This window comes from Biomphalaria glabrata, chromosome 17 (genome assembly GCF_947242115.1).
Source record: "Biomphalaria glabrata chromosome 17, xgBioGlab47.1, whole genome shotgun sequence".
Lineage (NCBI taxonomy): Eukaryota > Metazoa > Mollusca > Gastropoda > Planorbidae > Biomphalaria > Biomphalaria glabrata.
The window spans coordinates 6,526,114-6,544,093 of record NC_074727.1 but is presented as its reverse complement, the minus strand read 5'-3'; the positions used below and the strand labels follow the sequence as shown (position 1 = coordinate 6,544,093).

At 35.9% G+C, this 17,980-nt stretch overlaps 1 protein-coding gene across 1 annotated transcript; it reads left to right on the top strand.

The window, feature by feature from the left end:
• The first annotated feature begins 310 nt into the window (after positions 1–310).
• Positions 311–17,881, top strand: LOC106063501 (T-box transcription factor T-like). The gene is made up of 7 exons (XM_056016202.1): positions 311–1,212; positions 6,873–7,027; positions 10,251–10,369; positions 11,381–11,515; positions 13,247–13,308; positions 16,294–16,470; positions 16,944–17,881. Exons 1-7 carry the CDS (start codon positions 311–313, stop codon positions 17,566–17,568), a joined length of 2,175 nt encoding a protein of 724 aa, XP_055872177.1. The 3' UTR covers positions 17,569–17,881.
• Positions 17,882–17,980: the final 99 nt, after the last annotated feature.

The following is a 17,980-nucleotide window of genomic DNA, read 5'->3' as shown; positions in this document are numbered from 1 at the left end:
TTTCTGTCGATTCCATTACATCGCCCTCACATTTCTCCGTTTTCTCTTTTCGATCTCTTTGAATGTTCTTTATTGCTTGAAAAAAAAAAAAAAAAACAAGAGTTCGATCTGTAATGTGATTTACGTGATTACAATAATTGTATTATTGTCTCCTTTTAAAGTGTCTTACAAGATCCAGTAGACACGCGTATAACAAACTAAAGCCAAACTCTATTGCTCTTACAGGTTTTATGGCCACGTGTAGGCATATTGAAGACGTCTCTCTACATTTTCAGAAAATCTTTTAACAACATTGTCACGGTACATTATAATGCTAAGCAGCACAGCTGTTGACGTCAGCAGTGCGACTTATAACCACTCTCATCTTCAAAATAGAAGAGCTACTTCCATGTACTCTAAAAACTTTAACCCGTGTGACGTCACGGCCGTAAACAGTGCCGTACGGCACATCGACATCGGGTTTGCGCCCAACTCAGCCTCTTACGTTGACTTTCTCGGATATCCTAACTGCAGTGGCTTGGACAATGTCAAAGTCGAAAGCCACGAGAACATCGATGTCACCCAGAGAGAACCTAACCAAGGCAAATGGCAAGAAGCGCCCCCGTGTCCCCCGGTAACCAGTGATTCCACATCATCAGAAAGGAGGACTAATGGAGCGTACGGTCAAAGCGCTCACCGGACAGTTCCCGCCTTTGGCGCTGACCCCACGGACGAAGCAGACAACGTTGTGAACAGTATCAAAAAAAAAGAAAGTGACCCCGAGGGTACCCCTCATGCATACGCAGCGCCGACGCCCACGGAGAGCCCTCATTGTGGCTGGCGGTACTCATCTGTGAATCAGCAGTCCCCCATCTATGACCCTAGACCCTCGTCCAGCTACCTTCCACATCCCTATCATTCGTACACCCGTCCAGCATTCCATAACAGCCCCCATCCTGGATACGCCTACACGTCTCCACCGCACTCGTCTGCGAACTCAACCTCACCGACAGAGGCGGCCCGCAAAACGGGGGAAGACCAGGGCCCCCTGTATCATTGGCAGCACCCGCAGTACCACGGCGAGTTTGCAGCCGTGAGGAACTCACGCCTAGTGAGTAATCCCAACTGGACGGTCGAAGGTAAAAACAACATCAAGGTAGCACTTTTTAACGGAGATATGTGGGCCAAATTCCACGCCCACACCAATGAAATGATCATTACCAAACATGGAAGGTAAGTTGTTTCTTTTGAAAATTATTATCATCATTATTCACGTTATTTTAACATCAGTGGCGTAGCTAGGGGAGGGGAGGAGGGGGTTATCCAGATTTGAAAATCCCCCGGCCCCCATTTGAGAGGACCCCAAATGAGTGTCTAAATTTTTTGTACATTAAATATTAAGTCAATGCTATGTTTTTTTCTTGATATTCATGTTTTTATATGTAAATTAGTGACCGTGTAACATGTCAAAATGCAGGGGGCACTAAAGAGTCCAATCCCCCCCCTCCCCACCCCCGGGCTCCCAAATCCCATGTTAAGCCACTGTTTCACATTAAACTATAGAAACATCATTAGTGGTGGCTGAGTGGGTAATGCTCGTGGGTTCCGAACCGAGGGATCTCTATTGGGTACCTGACATTAGTTGGGGAAAGTAAAAGGCGGTTGGTCGGCCATAGAAAGAGATGAGCTTAACATCAAATGATCTAAAAGGGGGAAAAAATATAGCAGAAGACTGAAAAGTAATCAAGCAAAAGTAATACTTAAACCTTTGTTTGCAAACAAAAAAAAAAACACACAACCTAAAAAATGCTCAGAAAGACACACGGATAAATGCACATTTCTTATTCTGTATGCTAGGAGAAATTCGTACAAGTTCTCCTTCTTCCTTATGGGAATAGAGCACGGAATGCTGAAAAAAAAAACGACAACAACCAATAACTTAACTCTTTCTCTCCGTAATTATTTACCACATTCTGGTGGAATCAACGCTGGTATCGTCAGTTAGGAGAGAAAGAGTTAATAGAGTTTAAGTCTCTAATTAACATGCACGACTTAATAAATAAACACGTGGGTACATGTAGGACGTCATTATATTTTTTTTTTTAAAGAAACGTGTGTATTTTATAAGATAAGATGGTTTTGTGAGTGGGTGAGATTTTATCGCCCAGAACTAGAAATGTTTTTTTTTTTTTTTTTTTTTTTGTACAGTCTATTTTTTTTTTTTATCTAAATCAAACAATGAAGTGTTTTTAAATATTTATGCTCTGAATGGCGATAGATCATGAGTTTGTTATTGGTGTTGTTTTAATGATAACTTAACAAAGTGATAGTAGTAATCATAGTAGTACTTCATGTTTCAAAGCGTCTGCTGTGCTACCTCGGGCTAAGCCTCGTGATAAGTTAAGAATCTTTTTTTTTTAAAGGGATGGTCATGAGTTTGTTATTGGTGTTGTTTTAATGATAACTTAGCAAAGTGGTAGTAGTACTCCACGTTTCAAAGCGTCTGCTGTGCTACCTCGGGCTAAGCCTCGTAATAAGTTAAGGATCATTTTTTTTAAAGGGATGGTCATGCGATGATAAGCGATTTCAATTACCGGTATAACCACATTTGATCAAACGTAATTTTTGCGAATCTTCACTTCCCTCAATGAAAATATTGCCTAAGATCAAAGAGCGTTTACTCCTTTGGCCAGATTTTTTAGAAAAGTTGTTTCTAAAAACTTTGCCAGATTTTTTATGTTGTATTTTTTTTTTATATACATCTAAAACTACTTTAGGTACAGAAACATTATTTTTTTTTTCTAAATAAAAATTGTAGAGTTTACCTTGACCCTGAAAGCTTTACCCAATATTTTTTCATCGCTACATTTGTTGTGAAAATCTTGATTACAGATCAAAAGCCGCGGTGAATGCCATATTGCCTGTCATGTTCTAGTAAGCTATCATAGTGTTTAGGCCTACTCGTGGAGTTGTATTCGTTTCAAGTTTCCGAAGATTTTGTTATCGATGCAGCGTTATCTCCTATCTAATCTTTTTGGTTTCTGATAAATCTTGCAAAGATGGTCACCAACATCCTAGTATAGTATTGAAAAAGTGGGCGGATAAGGTGTGGTGGTCTCTAGTGACTTATCGCGGATGTGTAACCTCAAAGGAAAAAGCCGACGAGGCCTGAGCATTACTGACCTTGGCAATTTTTTTTGGGATGTGGCACTACTTGTCTTATCGTTTTTCCTACCTAGAATAATCTAGATCTATCTTTATTTATCTTAAGTGGCACATATAGAACTGAAAGAATATATAGGTGCGTGATTTGTGTGTGGCATTTATAGGATTGGAAATAGATGATTATAATGTGGAGAGTTATATCTATCTATCTATCTATCTATCTATCTATCTATCTATCTATCTATCTATCTATCTATCTATCTATCTATCTATCTATCTGTCTGTCTGTCTGTCTGTCTGTCTGTCTGTCTATCTATCTATCTGTCTGTCTGTCTGTCTATCTATTCTATCACATTTGGCCAAGGAAGGGCTGATCTGCATAACTTTCTTATTATTTAAATATCATTCATATACCCAATAAAAAATTTAAAATCGTTGTCCTCCACTTTATTCTTGAAGAAATGAAAAGACTGGAGTGTGCCTTGTAAACGATATCTGGATCCTTGCGTCCCAAACAGACGTGCAATATGAGAGCTCTCTTGTCGTCATTACACTTATGACTAAATAGATAAGCAAATATAAAACATACACTTTAGCATACACAATCCATTAACAAGCAAAATATCAACGAAAAAAAAACAACCTATAAAAAACAACAACAACCAAAGCTAATTTTATATATATTATCTGGGAGAATCACTCCACATTTGCAGTCACTTCAATACTGTAAAATTATGTCCCCTTTTCGATATTAAACAAAATTATTTAATTACCACTATTTAAGTAACTATTTAGTAATTTTTTGTATTGATTCATGTGTCTTCGACAATAAATAATAGTGCACGTCTAAGTTGTTGAAAGCTATAAAAAAAAAATAATCTAAGGCTGTTGTGTTTAAACTTTCGCTCCCCCAAATATCTGGCCACCATAGCAAAGTTTCAACTTGATCCGAGAACTGGGAAGTGGAAGAAATGACGTGTTCAAAATTGGAATCAGACAGACAGAGCAAGTTGATATAAGATCTTTGTAAAAACAGTGGAAACAATACCATCAAATCCAAACAAACATCTGTAAAGCGTTTACAACAAATGTTCTACACCTAAACCAATGACCTCTTATCAGATTATCATCAACAAAAAAAAGTCAAGAACGCCGAAGTCTATGTTGAACTATCGGTGTGCCCGACCGCGCTCGTGATTGTACAGCGCCGCCTTTGATGTATCAGTCGTCTGTTGACAAACACAGCTTTGTTAAGTTTGGCGGGTAAGAAGCGCGAACGAAAATTCAGTGCTAGTTCAAATAATTGGGTAGCTTCCCTTGTATGGCTTTCCACCATATTGAAAGGGGCCTACTGCAAATGGAAGAAAAAAAGTCGTGACGAAGCCTTCAGTGACCACGTGTTTTGGAGCCACAGGTGTATCTAAGTGAAACAAATAAATAGTTTTGATAGGACAACAAAAACGTTGTTTGGAAAAGTTTTGATTTCTTCCTCGTGATGTTCGGCCGCCATTCGGGCGATCCAACGCTCGTCTGTTACGTTTGATCAAAGGCGCCGCCTGATTCTATACGAGTCGTCGAATAACATTGGCCCGAGAAACGAAATCTCGGCTCTGTCAATCAATCAGACAGATGACCATAGATTGAAACCTTTGGTGATTGGACGATCAATTCTATTTTTAGCATTAGGGAAAGAAAATATTGATATTTTAAACCACATTCAGGACAAAAAGTGTTTGTAATTCCATTTAATTTTTTTTCCTAATTTAAAAAAAAAAAATAAAAAATAATGCTTTTTTTACGGTTCGAGAATTAAATATAGATATTTTTTTTGTTTAAATCGGTGAATCGGATTATAGGAAGAAAAAACAACATGTTCTGGAAAGAATGTGTTAAATAAGTGTTCCAATCAGAGAATTGAAAGCTATAAGTTTTTATTGAATCTAAAGCTTAACCATGAGATATATTCAATAGCATGCTTTTATTAGTCACTCACAAAGGCCGCGGAATACACACTTGAGACCAAACAGAAAATCCGCTGCCGAGGACAGACACAGATGGCGAAAAGTAAATTTATATCGACAACTTGCGGACAATGGTTATTTTTGCCCTGGGAGTGGCAAAATATGTAGGTCACAGCTGGGGCTGCGCAGCCACGGGAAATACTGCATTCCTCAATAATCTTTGGACTCGAAGACAATCCTTATTATTTGTCAACAACAAATATAGTATTATTCTCTAGATTTAGTAGAGATCTATATCTGGACTTTAATCATGAGGTTGTCACGTTATATCAATGCAACCACATCTGACTGGCGTGTGAGGTCCATCAAACAGAAATATAAAGAGGCGGTCCTAAGCTCTTGCTAGACGGAAGTGGAAAGCCGCGATCATGATTCAAACTATGGACCATCGTGTCGACCGTCGGAAACGCAAACCACATGTTCAGATTCTCATGGACAAATTTGATGGACTTGACACTTTAAGACGTTAAATGAACTAATGAAATTGTCATGAACATGGACGAATTTGTCGGTATAAATGCTCCAAAGGCTTCAATAGAAACACGTAGGTTTAGATTCAGACTTTTTCCTTCTCCTAGTTTGTACAGCCAGCTAAAGCTAACGAGCCCTTCCTTCTTGAAGCTTACTGGTTTAGGCGCCAGTTGCTAGCCTTTGCCACTTCTGTCAGTGAAAATTCAAACATTTGCTGCTGTGCCCAAACATAGGTAAAGCTTATGGCAGTGGCGTAGCTAGGGTGAGGGGGGAGAATTTGAAAATCCTCACGGGTCCCCATAGAAGGGGGCCCAAAATGAGTGTTTTTTTTTACATTACGGAAAATTCAGTGGCCCCCATAGAGGTCAAGCCCCCGGGAACCCAAATGATTTCAAATTCCTAGCTACGCCCCTGGCTTCTGGAATCAACCTTGATTAGAAATCAGGAGGCGATTACCCTTAAGCTGCTTGCAGCACTCGTTGCTACTTCCTGTCAGTACCTGACGCACCCGTTGATACCTTTCCTTAGGACACTTCAGCAGCTTGGAGACGAAGAAACTTCTGTGTGGGTGACATCGTTCCGACAATAGCTAGTGCCTAGGCTTTTATATCATTTCTATTGAATGATTCAAAGTCTCTTAGAGACTGAAGGAGGCAAGAGATATTATTATATATGCATGTATAATACGCCAGATGTTACATTTCGACTTATAGTCAGTGGCGTAGCTAGTGTGGGGGAGGGGGAGAATTTGAAAATCCCCATCACAGAAGAGATACAAGACACCGATAGCAAGGACAAACAGACACAAACACTCTTTTGTTCCCCTGGCAATCAAATCATTAAATAAGAACAGTCTGGTATAAACTTTGTCACATGTAAATTATGAGTGAGTCTGGTGTGAATGTACACTTTGGTTTCTTATAGTTATAATGTTTTTTTGTTTAGTGTAATGCACAAATTGTAAGACAAATTTCCATACGGATAATAAAGATTATTATTATTATTATTATTATTATTAAATGAGTGTTCGAATTTTTTTACATTAAATATTACACCATTATCTCATGTCATGATGTCGAATGTCAAAATTGAGTGGCCACTAAAGAGGTCACGCCTTCCGGGCCCCCCAAATGATGTCAAATTACTAGCTATGGCACTGCTTATAGAACTAGTATTTCTTTAGTTAAAATATTTATTTTTTTCGAGAAACAATTTTTCTTGATTTTAACTTTTCAGACGAATGTTTCCAGTTCTTGACTTCCTAATCAGCGGCCTTGACCCTGACAGGAAATACCGAGTTTACGTGGGCATGGACCTAGCAGACGAACATCATTGGAAATTCCAGGCTGGGAAATGGGTCTCTTGTGGAGCAGCTGAACCCCTCTCAACAGGTAGGAAACGCCCTTTTTCACATTGATGGGTCTGTCTTCATTAGTAATACGTGGTGGTAGGTTGATAAGAGTCTGGGTTACATAGCCCAGGCCTCAGAGCTCCCTTCCTGGCGGTCAAACTAACTAAACAAGAATTCCATTTTATAACTTAAAAGTAGTTTAACTCCACTTGTCAAGGGGGGGGGGAGGGGAAGTCAGCCCAAAGACCAACATTTACTACAATCTACATTTGTCAATAAAGATGGGGTGGAAGTCCATATGTTCTAATTACAAATCCTAGTGTCCCACATGACTCTAATCAATGGTTAAGTATATGGGTCTAGGTGAGTGCGTTATGTTAAGTACTAAGTCGTCATGTAACACAATCCTAAATGTTACAGGTCCAAGCTTTGAATCTGCTTAAGGAAATTTCCCGTTGCTAAGTTTCAGACACCAGTGTGGCTGTGTGAGAGAGTGACGAGAGGTGCAGCTTTGCGCAAACACTTGACAGACCCATTGGGCCGCAGACATGAACTCTACTTTATACGCTCTCCTTCCAAGAAAAAAAAAAGATTTAAAAAAAAAAGTTATTGCTTAAAAAAAAAGGAAAAAAAAAATAAAAATAATAAAAAAAAAAAAAAAAAAAATATATATATATAAAACATAAAAAAAAAAAAATTACTACGGGTCATGAGGTAGCTTTAATATTTTTTCTAACTTCTAAAATTAAAAAGTGTACTGGAAGAGGGGTCAAACAAATATAATTAATATAATATAGTAAGTTATGACTTGTCCAGTAGTCTGCAGTTTAGTCTTCCATAACGTTGCCATACTTCCTGTACAGTTTGTATCTAGAATAATGACGTGATTCAAAGTTTATATATATATATATATATCCGTCACATTCCGAGTCTTTTTTCAATTAACGTCTGTATTAGGCCTATATAAGATAAGATAAATGCATAGCATAAAAAATCTGGCAACATCTCATGTCTTCACCTTGACATTGAACGTCGAGAAAGTTCACGCGGCTATATTACCTTATTAGAAGCAAGAGTAGAGAGCAAAATTGAAACATTGCGGACCCCCCCCCCCTTTTTTTTTTTCCGCACTCCGGAATCTATATCTGTGTTTTTACCTTTACCTATCCCTTAGTCTGTTGGACCGTTGGGGCACCAGGCAAGATTTGTCGACCGTCTTTCTCCATTCCTCCCTTTTTTTTGCCTTGTTCAGAACCTCTCTCAATGGCAGGCCTATCCATTCTTTAATGTTGTCCTCCCATCTCTTTTTCTGTCTGCCTCTTCTTCTTTTCCCTGGCACTGTTCCCTGAAGAAAGGTCTTTGCGAGCCCCGTAGATCTCGTAATGTGGCCAAAGGTTTTAAGCTTTCGTTTTTTCACAATAGTAAGCAGGTCGTCATGAGCTCCGATCGCTACAGTAACCCTGTCTCTGATTTCTTGGTTTGTGATGCGGTCTTTGAATGTGATGCCTAGGATCCTTCTGTAGCATCTCAATTCCATTGCTAGGATCCTCCTCTCAAGCTCTGCATTCAACGTCCACGACTCACAAGCATATAAAAATGTGGCCATGACCAGAGAGCACATCAGTCTAATTTTGGTGCCGAGGGCTAAGCCCTTATCTTTCCATATTATTTTAAGTGTACAGTACCTATTTATTTTGAGTGATCAGTTTTAGCATTGAGTAACTAGCTGACCTTTGCAAATATTATTATTTGAAAAGCGTTTTTTTTTTTGTATGTGAAAGACTGTGCTGATACAGAAAGTATTGTAAAAATGGCTTACAAATAAAAATTGTAGTCAAAGATATTCATATGAAATCTTTCTGTAGTGTGTACTAGCCTTCTATTACAAAATTATGCCTTAGCCCCACAAGATTGAAGGGAAAAAAATTTGTTTCTTTCTATAGTGTGTGTTTATGTGTTATACGTAATATAGATATTTTTTCCCATTAAAATTATAAACAACAACAAAAACCTCTTGCCCCATCTCCCCCCGCTGGTCACAAATTACTTCCTTTTATTATCGAGTCGCCTCTTCCCACGGCGCGCCCCATTCCAATGGTCACTGTGTTAATAGCTGCCACTCGACAGACCCCATTGTTGTGACCTAATGAAACCGTTTCACACATTTCGGCTATTTAAGAACAACAGAGCACTGTATACTAACGTATAACTTTCCCCTATAGTGGTAAGCCCCTCCATGTGTATTACACTGTACTTTTATACGTTACATGCAGGCCCCTACATGTGTATTACACTTTAATTTTATACCTTACAAGCATGCCCCTACATGTGTATTACACTTTACTATTATACGTTACATGCAGGCCCCTACATGTGTATTACACTTTACTTTTATACGTTACAAGCAAGCCCCTGCATGTGTATTACTTTACTTTTATACGTTACATGCAGGCCCCTACATGTGTATTACACTTTACTTTTATAGTTACATGCCGGCCCCTACACGTGTATTAGTAGGTAAGTAAGTAAGTAAGTAGGCCCCTGCATACGTACTCGAACGTAATAGAGAATCTGTCATTTTTTAGATTTCATTAAATATAATGCACCTCATTCACCAATCGTAAACAAACAACATTTAACACTTGATAAAACAATGGAAAAAAAAAAGGTATCGTGTGACGGCATTAATGGATTACGCAATTTGTATAGAAGAGAATAGAGAATCACGTGGCTATATGTTGTTTGTTTACGATTGGTGAATGAGGTCCATTAAGACGATTACACTAATCTATATCAAACAGCATCACATTTTTTTTTTAACATGGCAGATAACTATAAATAGCTAGCGTTTTGGTGTATCCGGTTCTAGTTATTTATAGTTATCAGCCATAGATGAAAAAGTGTGATGGGTTTGCACGGACTTACATTTATTTTATGACGGATTCAGCGGGAATATGCTTGAAGAAGATGAGGCTGGTTACGGGAGGCTGGTTAAGTGAGGCTGGTTACGTGAAGAAAGGAAAGAGAATTTGGAATGAATCAAGAGTGCAGAGAAAAAGGGAGAGCAAAAGAAATTACAGCAGTTATAGATATGTTTAACATTGTTATTTCCCTTTCTTTGTATATTTATATATGAACTGAGCATGACATCAGCTCTTGTACTTCTAAGATTTATTAATTAAGCTAAGAAATAGAAGGATTCAAATCAGCTGATATTGGTTAGGTCTAGTAGGTCAGGGAGTTTCCATGTTGTCTCTTTACAGAGGGAAGGATTTACATCCACCCTGACTCGCCCAACACTGGCGCCCACTGGATGAAACAGGAAGTGATCTTCAGCAAACTGAAACTGACCAATAACAAAAGCTGTACACTGAACAATCAAGTAAGGGTCACGATGGCGTCGCCTCGTTTTTCATGTTCATTTTATTTTAGATTTACTCAACTTTTTTTTGTTTGTAATGGCCCGAAACAGTGGCGTAACCATGAATTAGCCCTCATTTTGGGGTCCCTGGGGGGAGGCCTTGACCTCTTTGGGGCCCCCTTTTATTTGCGTAATATTTAATATTTATTGTAAAAAGCACTCATTTTGGGTTTCCCCTCCAGTGGGGGCCTGGGGTATTTTCAAATTCCCCATCCCTTCCCCACCCTAGCTACGCCTATGACCCGAAAGGTGCCATTGTTTTTGTGCTGTCTCCGTGTGTCTGTCACTTGTATCGTCAGGTGCTATTCGTACGTTACTAGGTAGACTATGTCTTTCAGACCTGGAGGCAGATGTTGTAAAGGTCATCTGTTAATAATTATATGGTCAACTGTTAGCAAAAGGTGTTATGGGGCCATGACAACGACCAATCGCACTTATTTTCCCAAACTAATGTTAGGAACAAATTAAAGTTGGGTTGATTAAGCGTGAGTTATCTTGAATTAAACAGTTGTATTCAGTCTGGTCGTTACACTAATGCAGTATCCATTCTATCCAGTGGCGTAGCTAAGGAGTTGTGACCGGGGTGGCTTGACCTCTATAGGGGGCTCCTGCATTTTGAAATTCCAAATCATGACATGAGATAATGGCGTAATATTTAAGGAAAAATCAGATTCCGGACACTCATTTGGGGTACCCCCTCTAGTGGTGGCTCGGGAGATTTTCATAGTTGGATCCCCCCTCACCCACCAACTCAGCTACGCCACTGAATGTGTCATTCATTTTATACTCGATAGAAAACTGGAGATATTGTCTGTTGAATTGTCAATTATTTCCAGACTTTGGCCTTAATGGCCAGTGTGGTGGTACAGCATTCTAGTTAATAATTTGAATGAGACTCTAAATGTATAATAGGGTATTCAATGTTTTATGAATTAAGAACATCTAAATACAATTTAAGAAATCCTTTTTCAGATAATACTAAATTCTATGCACCGCTTCCTACCAAAGATCTTTATTTGTGAAGACACGGAGGAAGGGAAGGAACTCATTTCGCATGGCTTTGTAGACACGCAGTTCATTGCCGTGACAGCCTACCAGAACACAGATGTATGTAATTTCTTTCCTTCAGTATTTCGTGTGTAAAGTATTTAATGTTGTAAAGTTACATTCATTTACTTGGTAATTTTTTATTTATTTTTTATTTTTTTCATTTTTTTCCCTCTTTTTTCTGTTTCTCCTTTCTTCTCTCTTTTAGGATACCTCAGCTTTTTAGCTTTTGACTTCAGTTGTCGAGTTTTTTACATCCTAGGAATCCTTGGGCTTTTGTCTCTCTTCCTTGCCTCTTTTTTGGGCTACTGGCTCTTTATTGTTTTTTTAAATTTTTTTTTGATTAACAAAAAGATGCATATTTTATTAGTAAGTGTACCAATTAAATAGTTACATTTTAAAGTACAACAATTGCAAACATGGCATTGCAAGTAGCTACAATCGGGTTGTCATAATATTTTAACGTTTTAAATTGCTTTGTATATGGCGTTATTTTTTCTAATAGCAAATAATGAATATTTTTGAAATTTAAGGTTCTTAAAATATCATGTAATGAGAGTATCAACAATAGGTAATTAAATAGAAACAAGCAAAAAGTGAAAGTAGAAACTTAAATGATATTAAAACATTAAAATTTAAAAAATCGTAGTCACATTTTTTTCCACCTTGTCTACATTACTCATGGTTGTTTCCCTTGTGCTTTGCTACATTACCCCAGTTCTTTATATGAACTACTCGGTAATTTAGTTTTTGAATAATTGTATTTGACAAATAATTTGAATGGTACTCTAAATGTATAATAGGGTATTCAATGTTTTATGAATTAAAAACATCTAAATACAATTTGAGAAATCCTTTTTCAGATCATTTTTAATTCAATGCACTGTTTCCTACCAAAGATCTTTGTTTGTGTAAAAGTATATAATATGTAAAGTTCCATTCTTTTACTCGGTAATTTAGTTTTTGAATAAATTGTATTTGAAAAATTGTTGAAATAATTTGTTGGCAACACATTTGAGAAAAATCGTGATTGTATTGGTGGGATAATGAAGTGTGTGAGATTCCTGATGCCCTCATTTATATAATGAATGTATTATGTCTATTCATGCTGTTTTTTGTTTTGTTTTTTTTTTTGTAAATAAGTTCCCATTTTTTGGGGTGAATAAGTTCCTTTAGTGGTGAATGTGTCTTTTTTGTGAACATGTTCCATTTTTTTAGTGAATAAGTTCCTTTTTATGAATAAGTTCCAATTTGTGAATAAGTTCATTTTTTGGTGAATAGTTTCATTTTTGGGTGAATAAGTTCTTTTACTGGTGAATGTGCCTTTTTTTGTGAATTAGTTTAGTTTAATAGACACCAGGGCCTCCACAAGAAAAATAAAAACTTTTTAAAAACTAAAATATGAAAATTAAATATTTTTCAAAAAGAAAGTGAGATTAAATTAACAGAAACATAATTTCTCTCTTCTAAAATATAGCATGCTTTTAGCTATAAGTATTTTCATCCATAAGTGGATCTTTTATTAAAGCTTTCGAAAAAATTGTAGAACCTCAAAAAAAAAAATCCTGCCCCTGGCCTCCACTTACAGAAATGTTGTTGATTTTTTCTCCGTGGTTCAAATAATATTTTTTTTTTTAATAGCTTTACCAATTAAAAAAACGTAAAAAATTATTAATTCGCTTTTTTATTACCAAGCACTTGTTCAAACATTTCAATTTTGTAAAAACATTCTGAATTAGGATTTGACCTGTGTGTTACTAAGAGCGGACCTTGAATATTTTTTTTTTACAGATCACTGACCTAAAGGTCAAATACAACCCTTACGCCCGAGGTATGATTGACAAATGCAGCAGGTAAGATTTTCAAACGTTTGTGGCGCCCAAAATCTTCCCGTAGAGAACTCCTTGTTAGCGTCCATTTTGTATCATTTCTATCATGTGTATTTCTATCATTTCCAACAAAGAACAAAACAAAGAACAAGTGACTGGGATTAACTAAATGTTGAAACCCGCCAATGCTATTGTCCCCCCCCCCTTTCCCAATTTTAGCTTAAGTTACTAGAGTCCGTTGATTAATTATAAAACCTCCTCTATACCTTACCCATTTTAAAACAAAAAGTTAGATCTTTTAAATAACCAGTATTTTTTTTTATTGGTCTAATGACATAACCATTGATGTAATTGTTAGTAACAGAAAGACATAGAAACAGAAAGATATAGACACAGAAAGATATAGAAACAGGAAGATATAGAAACAGAAAGATACAGAAATAGAAAGATATAGAAACAGAAAGATATAGAAACAGAAAGATATAGAAACAGAAAGATATAGAAACAGAAAGATATAGACACAGAAAGATATAGACACAGGAAGATATAGAAACAGAAAGATACAGAAATAGAAAGATATAGAAACAGAAAGATATAGAAAAAGGAAGATATAGAAACAGAAAGATATAGAAACAGAAAGATATAGACACAGAAAGATATAGAAACAGGAAGATATAGAAACAGAAAGATATAGAAACAGAAAGATATAGAAACAGAAAGATATAGAAACAGAAAGATATAGAAACAGGAAGATATAGAAATAGAAAGATATAGAAACAGAAAGATATAGAAACAGAAAGATATAGACACAGAAAGATATAGAAACAGGAAGATATAGAAACAGAAAGATACAGAAATAGAAAGATATAGAAACAGAAAGATATAGAAACAGAAAGATATAGAAACAGAAAGATATAGACACAGAAAGATATAGAAACAGAAAGATATAAAAAAAGGAAGATAGAGAAACAGAAAGATATAGAAACAGAAAGATATAGAAAAAGGAAGATATAGAAACAGAAAGATATAGAAACAGAAAGATATAGAAACAGAAAGATATAGACACAGAAAGATATAGAAACAGGAAGATATAGAAACAGAAAGATATAGAAACAGAAAGATATAGAAACAGAAAGATATAGAAACAGAAAGATATAGAAACAGGAAGATATAGAAATAGAAAGATATAGAAACAGAAAGATATAGAAACAGAAAGATATAGACACAGAAAGATATAGAAACAGGAAGATATAGAAACAGAAAGATACAGAAATAGAAAGATATAGAAACAGAAAGATATAAAAAAAGGAAGATAGAGAAACAGAAAGATATAGAAACAGAAAGATATAGAAAAAGGAAGATATAGAAACAGAAAGATATAGAAACAGAAAGATATAGAAACAGAAAGATATAGACACAGAAAGATATAGAAACAGGAAGATATAGAAACAGAAAGATATAGAAACAGAAAGATATAGAAACAGAAAGATATAGAAACAGAAAGATATAGACACAGAAAGATATAGAAACAGGAAGATATAGAAAAAGAAAGATATAGAAACAGAAAGATATAGAAACAGAAAGATATAGACACAGAAAGATATAGAAACAGAAAGATATAGACACAGAAAGATATAGAAATAGAAAGATATAGAAACAGAAAGATATAGAAAAAGGAAGATATAGAAACAGAAAGATATAGAAACAGAAAGATATAGAAACAGAAAGATATAGAAACAGAAAGATATAGAAATAGAAAGATATAGAAACAGAAAGATATAGAAACAGAAAGATATAGAAACAGAAAGATATAGACACAGAAAGATATAGAAACAGGAAGATATAGAAACAGAAAGATACAGAAACAGAAAGATATAGAAACAGAAAGATATAGAAACAGAAAGATATAGAAACAGAAAGATATAGAAACAGAAAGATATAGACACAGAAAGATATAGAAACAGGAAGATATAGAAACAGAAAGATACAGAAATAGAAAGATATAGAAACAGAAAGATATAGAAACAGAAAGATATAGAAACAGAAAGATATAGAAACAGAAAGATATAGACACAGAAAGATATAGAAACAGGAAGATATAGAAACAGAAAGATACAGAAATAGAAAGATATAGAAACAGAAAGATATAGAAAAAGGAAGATATAGAAACAGAAAGATATAGAAACAGAAAGATATAGACACAGAAAGATATAGACACAGAAAGATATAGAAACAGGAAGATATAGAAACAGAAAGATACAGAAATAGAAAGATATAGAAACAGAAAGATATAGAAAAAGGAAGATATAGAAACAGAAAGATATAGAAACAGAAAGATATAGAAACAGAAAGATATAGAAATAGAAAGATATAGAAACAGAAAGATATAGAAACAGAAAGATATAGAAACAGAAAGATATAGACACAGAAAGATATAGAAACAGGAAGATATAGAAACAGAAAGATACAGAAACAGAAAGATATAGAAAAAGGAAGATATAGAAACAGAAAGATACAGAAACAGAAAGATATAGAAACAGAAAGATATAGAAACAGAAAGATATAGAAACAGAAAGATATAGAAACAGAAAGATATAGAAACAGAAAGATATAGAAACATGAAGATGTAGAAACTGAAGATTTAGAAACAGAAAGATATAGAAACAGAAAGATATAGAAACAGAAAGATTTAGAAACAGGAAGATACAGAAATAGAAAGATATAGAAACAGAAAGATATAGAAACAGAAAGATGTAGAAACTGAAGATTTAGAAACAGAAAGATATAGAAACAGAAAGATATAGAAACAGAAAGATATAGAAACAGAAAGATATAGAAACAGAAAGATATAGAAACAGGAAGATTTAGAAACAGGAAGATATAGAAACAGAAAGATATAGAAACAGAAAGATATAGAAACAGGAAGACATAGAAACAGAAAGATATAGACACAGAAAGATATATATAAAATTTCGTCGCATCCATGGATTGTTTCTTCTTTCAACATAGCAGGATGGGCATGGAGCAGGTTTCCCCCCAGCATCTGTTCTCACCATATGGTCAAGGCATGTCGCCAGAACATCAGAATGTCCACACCTCACCGCTCCCTGGCATGTCAGTGCCGTACCAGCATCCGCCAATGGGGAGCACGCCATTAACACAGACCAATGGTCACGTGTATCCAAGGTAAGAGAACTCTTTGCTTTGAAAATAATCATTTTATATTTCCATGTCAATTAAGAAAGTCAAGGGAAGTAATTATTATTTGTTGTTATTTTTTTATGTCAACAAGGGAAGTAAGCATTTTTTTGTTTGTTTTGTTATGTTTTTTTTCTTTTTTTTTTTCTAATGAAGTGTTATTTGTTTTAATAAGTAAGGTAAACATTTTATTGTGTTTTATTATATTTTTATGTCAATAAGTTGAATGAATAAGAAATATAAGCACATTCGTTTTGTTTCATTTTATGTTATTTAGAAAGGGAGATAAGCATTTAATTTAGATCTTAATACACTCCACAAGAAAGCATATTTCGTGTCTTTTCCCCTTTTTTTTTTTAAATCAGAAAGGGAGGTAAAAATTATATTTCTGGGGACTTATGTTAAAAAAAAATTAATTTGACCTAATTGTTCGTTATTACCTTTCTTTTCCTTTCTGAAAGCTCTTCGGACACATTCCAGCAGAGATTTGATATCGGGCATAACTCTCCAGAGTCAGGGGTTTCATATTACGAAACACCCTACGCCATAAGGACACCCAACTATATGCATGTTCATGGCTACAAGCACCCAGGAGTGACGCCCTACGTCGGCTCCCCTGGTGCACCTCATCCCAGGCCCACTGACAGTGATTGCCTGTACTCACCGGGTGGATCCTCAGGTGGCGCCCTTGCCTTGAATACACGAAACCCCCAGTTTCACAGATCGCCCCCGATTCAGAGTGGACAACGCTCCATCCCTACCAGCCTCGTCAACATTTCCGCCTCGTCTTTCGGACCAAACGGTCAAGCATCTTTAGACAGCAGAAGTAGCCTTGGCACGCAAAGGAAAGTTCCTGCGAGCAGTCAGCACCTCCATGGGGAACATTTTTTACACAGGCAGGAAAGCGATATGGGCAAGGACTGCCATTACAACCACACAAGCCCTTTCATGGCCAGTTTCCTGCTGACCACCAAAGAGGACCCTGAAGCAGAGGACGAGAAGGATTTCGGACAGCTTCAGGAGGAAGCCGCCAAAGTAACATTAAACCTGCTCTGCAGGTCGCCGGTTAGGAAACGAAGAAAATAAAAGAAAAAGTCTTTGCCTTTTTCATTCGTTTTCTAACCGGTAGATGTGTCAATGCATATATTTTGCATTACAATTGCTTTTTTTTTTCCATATTTATTATTACATTCTCTTCTTTACTTGATTCTTTTATTCTTTCAATTTTCTTTGTCTTTATTTTTTATACAAGCTTTTGTACACATTGTTTTGTTTTACAAAGCTTTTAACAACTCACTTTGTCTGTCTGTCTGTCTGTCTAGTAAAATTTTTGTACATGTTATTTCTCCCACACCCATTCTAGGATGAAGCTTTACACAATAATTTATTTTACCTAACAAACCAGGAATTAATATACACATGTATATATATATATAATATAATATATAACACACAAATAGTCAATTATTTATTGGTGATAAATTACTTTTTATCCCGG

Coding starts and splice junctions, on each gene's coding strand:
- LOC106063501 (XM_056016202.1), top strand. CDS start 311: ATGCTAAGCAGCACAGCTGTTGACGTCAGCAGTGCGACTTATAACCAC. Junction 10,370..11,380: donor GCTGTACACTGAACAATCAA/GTAAGGGTCACG, acceptor ATCCTTTTTCAG/ATAATACTAAATTCTATGCA. Junction 16,471..16,943: donor AATGGTCACGTGTATCCAAG/GTAAGAGAACTC, acceptor CCTTTCTGAAAG/CTCTTCGGACACATTCCAGC.